The sequence below is a fragment of the Scomber scombrus genome, chromosome 7 (assembly GCF_963691925.1).
Source record: "Scomber scombrus chromosome 7, fScoSco1.1, whole genome shotgun sequence".
Lineage (NCBI taxonomy): Eukaryota > Metazoa > Chordata > Actinopteri > Scombriformes > Scombridae > Scomber > Scomber scombrus.
Genome location: NC_084976.1, coordinates 22,763,198 through 22,774,493, shown reverse-complemented (window position 1 = coordinate 22,774,493; position 11,296 = coordinate 22,763,198). Strand labels below are relative to the sequence as shown.

Here is an 11,296-nt window from a genome sequence, read left to right as displayed (position 1 = left end):
TAGAAAATGGGGTTTTACCGGCACAGTGTTTCCTCATCAGTAAATATGTCCAAGTAAACAATAAAAACTTTATCAGTTTGAAATATTGTAGCTCAAAGTCATTATAGTTTGGTGCGAGTGCATTTTTGACATCATGAAGGATGGATTTCATCAGCTTAAAAGATCTGACACGTTTCTCAGTCCATAAAAGAGTACATTCATCTGAAGTACAAGTTTTACAGGTGAAGTTACATAGTTTTCACGTGATAACCATGATGCGAACATCTGGGTTTCTCACTACCATTCTCATTAATCTAGTGAAGTAAAGCAGTTTATTAAGTGTAACCAAAAAGTTTGAGTTTGAGTTTGAGTTTATTTTATTTCGATCAGCAAAAAAAAGAAAAAAAGAAAACCACAAAAAAGAAAACGGTAACACATCCCTCTAACAGGGCTGCATGGCTGATCGAAAGGGTCAGGGCTGAAGCTACAAGCTTATTAATGCCCTAACCTTTAAGCCATACATGTAAATATATGTATATACATTACCTATACATAAACAAACAAGCATACATGCCATCTACACACATACACACACACACCTACATGTACATACTCAGCAAATATCAAGCAAAATAAATATTTAACATTAATCCCAAAAATCATTCCCCACCGTCAAGACTGTATCTTTCCAAAATAATTTTTTTAAACTTATTTTTAAATTGCAACAGATTTTTACTTTTTTTGATTTCATCAGTTAACTTGTTCCACAGCTTCACCCCACAGACAGATACACACATGCTTTTCAGAGTAGTGTGAGCAATTGGTTGTTTAAAATTCCATCTCCCTCTTAGATCGTATCCCCCTTCTCTATCACTAAAGTTTTTTTGTATATGGCCAGGAAGTAATTTATAATGTGCTTTATACAGAATTTGTGCGGTTTTGAACTCTACTAGATCCCAAAAATTCAGTGTCTGTGATTTTATGAACATTGCATTGGTGTGATCATAATAACCTGCTTTGTGTCACTATTCTTATTGCTCTCTTTTGCATATTGTATATTGGCTGTAGGTTGCTTCTGTAGGTGTTTCCCCATACTTCAACACAATAAGTCAGATATGGTAACACACTTAAGTATTCAGCTTTCTTGGAAATGATTTTTGCATTAATCTGTATGAAAGTCTAAATCTAGTCTATTGAGAACCATTTCCTGTCAATCAATTAATTTTATTTGTGCTATCACATACTCAAAGGTAAATATTTCCAAATGTGTCAGATACTATTATTATTCCACATTGTTAGATTATCATGATTGTGGTTATAAATGTGTTGAACGATAAATATAGGAGGGCAAATTTATTTCTATTAAACATTAGACCAACGTATTTCACCATGTAAACCTTAATCTGAGCATTTTCTTGGATTGAAGGCTTTTTAAATTAGTTGAGCAGTGAACCATAAGTGCATTATATGAAGAGACATATAGTAATATTTGCACTTATTTCTTGGTGATCATCAAGTTGGTGTTGTTCCTGTTCTTTTAAGCTGCACCTCCATCACTGGGTAAACAACTTACTTGATGTAGTAATATTTTCAGTATTACAAACAAGCATTGGAGCACATTTCATAACAATCAATAAACTTTGCATCAGAATTTCTCAAGAGGATACAACTGTAAGTATGGGTTTATTTCGTGATGCAAACCAACTTTCTTCTGAAACAGGTTCATGTTTTGGTCTTAAGCGTGCTGGGAAATAATTAAAACACACATTTTTTTTTTGGCACAAATCAGAAGGTGTAGATGCTCTCTGTCCATTATTCACTCATTATTTTAACTGTCACCTGTGATACACTCAAATCTACTTTCAGTCTTTACCTCACTGATAGTCTGAATGTTTCAAAACAAAAATTCTATTCAAAAATATTTAATTATATAGGAAAATGCATAATTCCTTTGAAGTGCAAATAATGTGCTTTTTCTTTGGTTTTTATTTTGTGTCCCTGCGCTACAAACAACAGAAGGCATTTTAAAGGCTTTGTGTGTAATTGCTCTCTTTTATGTATTCATTAGTCATAATATTAATAACATCACAAATTCAGTGATAAACATGTCAGCGAACAAAATAAGTTGTTTACCCCGGTTACATATCTGCTTATAGAGAATCAGTTTCTATAGTAAAATGAAACAGCTCATTTATTGTGCCAATATTTTATCTTTCTTTTGTTGGAGGCAATATGTCGTCTTTTGTTTGATATGTTTAAGCCGCTGTGAGACAGAGTTCAATCTTTAATTGACTGCTTTGGACTTAATGGTAACAGCCTGTGTTTTTATGGTGGAAAAAGACCTGAGTAAATACTGACAGGTGCCTTATCTGTACCTTTTCATTTGTTCTGTCAGAGAATTAAGATTTGATTTCCGAGCATATTTATCTTTTTTAATTCTATTAATGAGCCTTTAAATGGGAGTCTGACAGAGACGGCACAATTAATTCATTCACGTTTCTTGGAATAAGGACTTGGTTGCAATCAGTTTCGGTTCAGATTAATGAAACAGGTTTGCACGCAGCGTTGACTGATCCATATGTCAGAACATTACAAAACAGTAAAATAACTAATAAAAACACATTATCTTTTTGTATATTCACCACTTGTTTTTGTTTTCTTGTTAATTTCCATTAAACTGAGTGATGCACAGGCGTGGTTAATTGTTTAATGTGCTCTCACCATATCCATGAGCATATTGACATGTGCTAAGCTAACCGCACTCATTTAATCTCATTACGAGTCTGCGAGATGCTCCACTGGAACCGAAAAAACCCCCACGCAAACTTCCACAGACCGCACATTACTATGCAGGGGAAATTAGAATAATCCTCGGCATATTTCATTATGCATGAATTAGCGGTCGCTAATGACAGAATCCTCTGTTTGTCAGATATGTTGTCAACATTAATAATATCGCAGTGAGCTTTAACTGAATGGGATGACACGCAGCATTCATGAGCCTGTGATGTCTTTGACAAGTGACACGTTTCTGGCAATGACCGCGGGCTCAAACACGGGCTGCGTTTGAGTTACTTTGTCGAGTGGAGGAATTTTCTGGTGGTGGAATTTGTCACTCTTGCTTGCAGCGATGCTATACAACTATTTCCACTTGGTACAGGACTCAACCACGTCGCCGACAACCATGAACCAGAACCATGAACCTCCTGCTCACTGTGGAAAATCGATTACCTTGTTGCATGTTGCTTGTTATCAGAAGTACCAGAACACTAAACTTATATGTTTCATGGCTCACATGTGGAGCAAGTACTTATGGAAAATAAAGGCTTCACCTTTAATGCTAATGTAGAGTCAACTGCTACATTAGCCTCTAAATGTTGATGTGCCATGGTTCCTAACGGTGTGTTCACACTTGGAGCGATAAAGCTAGGAAATGGTGAAGTGTGGCCAGCTAGAAGCTGCTCAAGTGCTCGTTAACGTGGTCGTCATGGGTGTATATATCATATGAATTTACTTTTATCTTTCATAGCTAGTAAATGTAATTTAGTATTATTAAATTACACACTTCCACAGGTAGCCATTGTGTGAAAAATGTCCATTACATAGCTGGTACTCAACTGCTACATTAGCCTGTTAACGTTGGTGTGCCATGGTTCCTAACGTGGCCTTCACACTATGAGAGATAAAGATACAAAATGGCGAAGTGTGGCCCAAGCGCTCGTTAGCATGGCCGTCATGGGTGTGTATATCATATTAATTTGCTTTTATTAAATAATGCATTTCCACAGGTAGAAATTGTGTGTTAAAAAAAAAGTAAATTATATACCTGGTACTCCAAACTGTATTTTTTTTAAAAGTTATTTTCACGGTAAATGAGAAGGGTTGGATTAAATAGCAAAGGGAAGTGGCTAACGGCGATAATCAGTTTTTTTAGACAGACCAGAACAGGAATTGTGGGAAGAAAGAAGAGAAGTGGAAATGGTGACACAAAAATATAATTGGTTGATGCTTCCCCATGTCATTAGAGCGCTGAAAAAAGTGGGGCCAGCTCCACTTTAATTTGTAGCACATCACGCAGCAACGGGCGTAGTTTATGCCGCCAGCCTCCATTGAAAATGACTCGTAGCCTGTTGCTTTGTCGCCGGTACTCTGAACACACAGTAAAGGTACACTTCACAGCCGTTCTGTGTCTGTGTGTCAGGTTTTTACATGGTGAATATTTGAAGTTCTATTAAAGGTGAACTCCAGGGATTTTACACATCAAAGTCTGTGTGCAGGTCCTTTGGGAATAATACTGCACATGAGAAAACATTTTTTTTATATAAAGCCTTTTGTGGCTGGAAGGAGCTGCTCGAAGTATGATAAATGACTGGTTTCCAGACCTCTGTAGACCGCTTGTCATCTCTGCTTGAGGCTTATTTGGCCGCTACAAACATAACACATCTGAATCTGTGCAGTCGAGTAAATAGTCGCATTACATTGTGAGAAATAAAATATCTGGTTCAGCTGCATTGATTTTGACCTTTTTTGAGTCCAAAAATCTTACAGGGGTGCCTTAATAAATAACTGAAGTACTCTCAAGACAATGAGGTTTGAATTGGGGTAGACGATTAAACACGTACGAGTAACACATGTTTATTATTTTGACATGTTGTGGAGAAGGGTTTGAATAAAACCTTCATGACACTGGTCCTGCTTTTTTTACACAGTGAAACTAAAGTTCAGCCCTTTCAGCAACATGATCATTTCTTCAAGTCACTTAACTTATTATCACTGCAATGTCAGACATACTGCTTGTGTAGTGTAGATGAGGATTGATTGTGACAAAGTGTAGAACATAATTTGTGTAAATCAAAAGGATCAAGAGTACAATTTGATTCTGTGACCGAGCAGTTTATTCAGACGAGGTATTGGTTTAACAGAGCTGAGCGTCAGAGTTCATCTTCACCTTGAAAACTGTGGTTTGCCAAAAAAAAACCCAACAACAAAAAACTAGCTTTGCTGTTGCTTTCAACTGTGATATTCAGTTGCCATGGAGATGGCTCAGTTGGCATCATGTGATCTAAAGTAGGCGTAGGGACCTGGGTCATGTTATAAATATATATATCACGTAATAACATTGAATGAAAGTCCATCCATTGAGGAAGACCATGAGATGCAGTTGAAAGCCCCCAAAAAAGCTAGTGAGTGGAATGAGAGAAGATTTTTTTTGTCAAAACCCTCACTTTAAAATACTTGAAAATTTTAAATATTAATATTTATGTTTTACAAATTTTCCTCCAGTGACCTCTGCTCATGTATGTAAGCTGAAAAAAAACAACAACTAGCAGTGTTCTGCAGGTGGATCAGATCAGAGGTTCAAACTTCTACTTTGACTTGTATTACAAGTGACAATCTGGGAACTGTGTAAAATCACTGGAGGAGTGCTTCAAAGGCATCTGAGGGTCAAAGGAGGACATTCAAGTAGATTTATTTATACATGTAAAAGTACTGAGGTCGTCTGCAAAGTGTCCACGCCGTGGTTTCTCAGTCCTGCTTCATGTAATCCAGACGGACACTTCTTTCATCTGCTTGTCTGTGATCCCCGTTAAAGGCTGTCTTTCATTCAGTCAATCACCGGTACGATGACGTATCCCGACAGCCTCGCAGCTTTCAGTCAAATCACTCCAACAGTTTCCACTGCCAGTGCCAAATAGTGGTGACCGTCCAATCAGGAGAGGCTCCCAACGTCAGCTCTGTTTGGAATCTGGGGAGGTAGGAGGCGGACAGGTTTATAACAGGAGTTAAGACAGTTTGTTCTCATTTTTAAAACATCAACACTCACTTCTAGTATAATTTAACAGACAAAAACCATCACAAATTCTTGACAGTGATTAAGTTTTTAGTGTTTTTAGTGAATTTTAATTGATCATGTCCACTCTTTTTTTTCTCCTTTCCATATTTTGCCTTTTATTTGATAGCAGACAGTGTAGAGGGAGGAAATGAGGGGAGAGTGAGGAGGGATGATGTGTGACAAAGACAAGGACGCTAAAGTTAAAAGCATCAGCATCCTAAACCTCAAAGCCACCATCCCCATCATGCTCTCACAGCTATTTCTCTCTTTTTTTTAAAGTTCATCTCTCTTTCTTAAGAGGTAAAAAGCAAGTTTTGCAGTATCCAATACAACCAAAATAAAGTCACGTTTGCAGAGCAGCATCCTAAAGTTTTCTTAGTCCCTGGAGGGGAGAGAGGAACTGACTAACACTGACATACAAACAAAGTTCTGTTTCCTGTCTCACCTTGAAAATAATGAGGTGAAAACTCTGAAAACGGCTTCCTTATCCTGCCACACTGTCTGTTTGCAAGCCTTTGGGATAACATTTAAAGTGTAACCGGCTTTCTGAGAGGGGATTGTAAAGACCTGAAACAATAGGAAAGAGAATCTGGCTAACTAGATAGGTGGGCATTAGGTAGAATAGCCACACCATGTGGTCCAAAAACTAACGGGATTACTGACTGGAAATGGAAAGAGGCTTTGACTGTTGCATGCGCCGGGAGGGAAATTATTTCCCCTTTTCTGTTTCAGCGGCAAATCATGTCAGTGGTTCTTTAGACCCAAATCAGAGCAACTGAAGTGATGCTGAAACAGAACTGGATTCTTTACTTTGTTGGCAAACACTCAACATCCCATTTTAGACATGAAGTATTGCTCAAATAATAGCTTTGAGTCTTTCAAACACTGCTATCCTTTGCTTCAAGGCTCCTCACAGCTTGATTCAGACATGAGGACATTTACGTAAAGAGCCACAACGCCTGCGTAATATTTGGCACCAGGTGCACAAGAGGGATTAGAGTGACAGCTGGGAACAGTGGTGAGTTACGTATGAAGGAAAACTTTGTTGTAACTTCTCTACTGATGTGCCTCTTTCACTATGCCACCTGTGTGAACATATTATATTCAGTTTTCGATCAGTATTTTCTCTTGCTTGTTGTTTTTTTGGTAACTTTACTTTGGTTTCTTTAAGCTAAATGTGCCTCTTTCAACATTTTACACAGGTGATGCAGTAAATATTAGATCAAGCATGTCCAAACTATTCCATTAAGGGCCGTGTGCCTGCAGGTCTTTGTTCCAATCAATCAAGAGCACACGATTCGATCAATCAGCTGTCTGAAGACTGATCAGCTGATTAAATGAGTCAAACCTGGTGTGCTCCTGCTTGACTGGAATGAAAACCTACACCCATATAGCCTTTTACAGAAGGGTTTGGACACCTTTGTAATAAAAGAACTCTTATCCCCATCCACACTTCACACAAATTTTCCATTAATAATTTTGCATATATTTTGAAAACCATTAAGCTCTCCGCCATCAGTTATTGCGTTGCTGTGGCTCCTAAATAAACCCAACAACAGACATGCCATATGTTGGAAGGCTTGCCGGTTACTTTGAGCTCTTGCCAACATATAATTATGCCTCTAAGTAAATATTTCTACCTTTTTAATTGTGATTCAGCGTGGTCTATATGTAGGAATAAAGCAAACAGAGATTTTGGCAAAGAGCATCTGAGCAAATTAATGATCAAAAATTAGCTTTTAGTAAAGAAAAAAAAAGATCCAGCACACTCTGCATGGAATTAATTTGTGATGGCAGATTTAATAGAAGTCCAAACTTTTGGATGGATATTCGTGATGTGTGCAGGTGATGAGCCGAGCGCTTACTCATAGACGGCTGTCGCTATTTTCTTCTGTGGGCTGCCATCGTCACTGGGGGTCACTTTGAAGATTTTTGTGGCCTCGGGGTCGTCGGGGCCTTCATGTGTCGACAAGAACCAAAACCTCATGACAATGAAGCAGAATTTTCTACCTGCAAGCAGAAAGAGAAACCAAAGAGCATCCGGCAGCTCAGTGATTTTAACACAAGCATCTAAAAGACACATGAAGTCTTTTCAACTATCATACATCACACCTGAGAGCTGGTATTTGTATGAATCTACAGTCTTTAAATGGTTTTATTTTGCCATGTGTTGCTTTTATATCCTGTCTGGATGCATTTTGTGTTTTATGTAAAGCACTTTCAATTGCCTTGTTGTTGAAATGTGCTATACAAATTACTCTGCCTTGCCAACAATCCTCTACTACTGCTCTACTAGTGCAGCTAATTTTAATAAAAGGTGTGTTTGTTCATCTGTGATCAAATACGAGACTTTTATTCTCTTGCTCACATGGAAAATATGGCAATAAGTATGTGACTGGTGATGAAATTGCAAGCTGTCTGATAACCTGGAGATACAAAATAGTGCTGAAAACAAAAAATAATAACAAAAAGAAGTTGGAAACTGTGCTTGGAGACAGAGGATGTGAGTCCCCCGGTCGTCCTTAGGAGTAAAAAAATAGGATGTGACCTTTAATTAATATGAATAAATTAGCTTTGGAGCAGTTTAACCAGTTAAATCAAGTTAAGTCTTCCAAGATGGGAATGACCGTTGCAAATCAAGTGTCCTGTTTTCACTTCCTCACTCAAAGTATTTTCATGTGAGCGCACGAAAAACCAATCCCAAATAAAAAACTCACCGTATTGATCGAAGACGACAGAGACGTCTTCCGGCAGCAGAAATATAATATCATCCATCGAGACTGCCAGCTGCTGTTGCTGATCTTTGGTGAGAGGCTGACACTTCTTCTCGATATAATTCACAGTCTGAAATGACATGACGGAGATAATCAAAACACAACAACGAGGACGGGGATAATTAAACCTTCAACACAGGTCCATCTGGATTAATTGTTGGACCTTTGCGATTGAAGGTCAAGTATTTTTAAGGAGGTCTTACACTATTGGGACTGCCAGATTGCTTTGAATGTAAGGTGACATCATATATTTAAGGTTTCATTGAAATATTCTGCCATTCATTGTATCTATCATTGAACTCAGACTGTTTTGACAGCCAAGTGTTCAATAAGAAAATGAATATAATGCCTTTTCCTATCATTCAATCAATGCATATCAAGTTTGGTACTAGTGGTCAGTCAAAGTTCTACATAATGCCAGACTCCTGCCAGCAGCAAAGTTAGTGATATGAGTATATTTGTGTGTGTGTGTACAGTGTGACGGTTACCTCCTTAGACACTATCCCCCTCAGCTGCCAGTATCTGCCACTGGACATCATGTTAGAGACGTGGACAAAAGCCTGCGATGGATGAAGGAACAAGGCGATAGATGTAAGTGAGTCATCGTGATGTCTTGTGCTCAAACCAGGCTGGGAAACTTTGACTGAAGCCAGCAAAACTCTATACACCATGTTAAATTATCCTCTAGCCTTAAAAAAAAAAAAATTATATCCTGCTGTTCAGACTGTATATTTGACAGTAGAAAGAAAAGGCCGAGGGGGTTGTTTAGTAGCAGTTTTGCAGCTTGAGTTGCCATTTTTTTCTGGACACTTAAGACTTGAATTTAAGCTTTTAAGGCATAAAGTGCTGAGAAGTATTGGAAATTTGAACATTTCCAATTCAATAACAGCTGGGCAAACTCCGTCAGCCGATGAAGTGCATGTGATATGATCAAAAGCTCCACAACAGCTATGAAACAGACCTTGAGGTGTGATTGTTTTTGCAATAGGAGCCATTTAGTCCGCTACTGACAGACATTAATACACTTAAATGGCATTTTATGAGTCATCATAGCTGCAATTAACAACTACTTTCAATATTCACAAATCTGTCAGTTAATTTGTTGATTAGCTGATTAATCATTCGTCCATAAACTGTCAGAAAAATGTGATAATGCTCGTCATTCCAAAACTCCAATATGAAGTCTCAAATGTGTTATTTTAGCTAAACAGCAGCCCAAACACCAGTTTACAGAGAAAATCAGTAACATTTGACAACTTGAAATTGTTTGATATTTTCACTTGGAAAAATTACCCAAGCCATTCATCAAATGTCAAAATAGTGACATACAAAGATCCAGTCATTCTACTAATGGTTAACCATCACTTAACCAATCAAGTTTCATTGACTTAACATTTGGAGGATGAAACCCTTCCAACTACCTCATCTCATATTTGACCTCTGACTGAAGCCCCTTGTGGTAATTGTTGATATACATGATTACATAGCAGGTGATGATTTGGAAATTCTCCTAAACTTCTCATGTTTATTATTGCTGCAGTAATAGTTAATAAACTTGTTGGTACTTTATGTTTTTACCTGCTTCACTCCTCTGTCAAACTCTGCAGAGATGATGTCTATCTCAAAGTACACCCTAATGACCCACATGATTCCTTTACACCGGATCCATGTGATAGGATCCGGTGAGCCGACCACAGAGATACCGTGCTGACCACCGGGGCTCTCCTGCGGGCCCTGAGCTCCAGGCTGCGAGCTGAACAGTCTGTGTTTATGACCGGCAAACACCACATGATCCCTCCTGCACAGCCCCTGACTCTGTGCGCCAAAGGGACGCTCAGGACGCACACACACCCCCGCTCTCAGCCGGTGCACGGCCAGCTGCTTGCTGCTGCTGTTCCTGCAGGTCAGGCTTCTCTTCCAGGTGCAGACCCCGGGTGTGCATGCAGCCAGGCCGCCGAGCTCCAGGCCCGCAGCGAGGCTGGAGATCCGCTGCATCAGACCGGGGAGGACGCAGCGTTACCGGCCACGACTGAAAGGAGGAGCGACGCTGTAACAGCCTCCATACCATCAGTTGTCTTTGGAAACCTTATGCAACTCACCCCATGCTGTACCCATAATGCTCATGGTGCTCATGACGCGCACACATGAGTGATGCCTTCATGTGCAGTCGGAAATGTAACAATCAGGCCAAGGATGGGCTATAGCCTTTCATTTTTCTCTCCAGCAGCATGAGGGGTAGTGTGTCAGTCTCTTGCTGGATCTGCTGCTGTGTGTGTTTGTGTCTGTGTGCGTGTGTGTGTGCGTGTGTGTGTGTGTGTGTGTGTGTGTGTGTGTGTATTTTAAACCTTTAACATATATTATCCATATATTTTCCTCCTAAGCAGCTTTAAAGGTTGGAAAAACCACCTTATTCCACCCTGTGTCACAATATATTCTGTAACTCCACTAATGCTCTGTATTCAAACCCCAGACTGACTGTTTTTATGACTGCACCAGTCATCAAATATAAATAATTTAGATGTCTCATGCAACATTTTTTCCTAAATTCAGCCTGACATAGTTGGTATGTTTGTAGAAGAATTTAGAAAACAGTTTTGTGGGTCTCAGTACAGAAGTGCCTTAAACCTGCATCACCTCTAATGGCAATCAGGGGCGACTCCGGAAGAATTCCTGTTTTTAGGGCGTCAATGAGAAAATAACCCTACTTCTC

At 39.0% G+C, this 11,296-nt stretch overlaps 1 protein-coding gene across 1 annotated transcript; it reads right to left on the bottom strand.

The window, feature by feature from the left end:
- Window positions 1-4,870: 4,870 nt before the first annotated feature.
- On the bottom strand, window positions 4,871-10,682 carry si:dkey-82o10.4 (uncharacterized protein LOC797793 homolog). Its single transcript, XM_062422951.1, has 5 exons — window positions 10,165-10,682; window positions 9,075-9,146; window positions 8,530-8,656; window positions 7,678-7,822; window positions 4,871-5,725 (listed from the first exon to the last, which is right to left on the bottom strand). The coding sequence occupies exons 1-5, from the start codon at window positions 10,579-10,581 to the stop codon at window positions 5,641-5,643; spliced, it is 846 nt and encodes a 281-aa protein (XP_062278935.1). The 5' UTR covers window positions 10,582-10,682; the 3' UTR covers window positions 4,871-5,640.
- Between the last annotated feature and the right edge of the window lie 614 nt (window positions 10,683-11,296).

Coding starts and splice junctions, on each gene's coding strand:
- si:dkey-82o10.4 (XM_062422951.1), bottom strand. CDS start 10,581: ATGCAGCGGATCTCCAGCCTCGCTGCGGGCCTGGAGCTCGGCGGCCTG. Junction 8,657..9,074: donor GGGGGATAGTGTCTAAGGAG/GTAACCGTCACA, acceptor ATGTCATTTCAG/ACTGTGAATTATATCGAGAA. Junction 7,823..8,529: donor TGTCGTCTTCGATCAATACG/GTGAGTTTTTTA, acceptor TTCTGCTTGCAG/GTAGAAAATTCTGCTTCATT.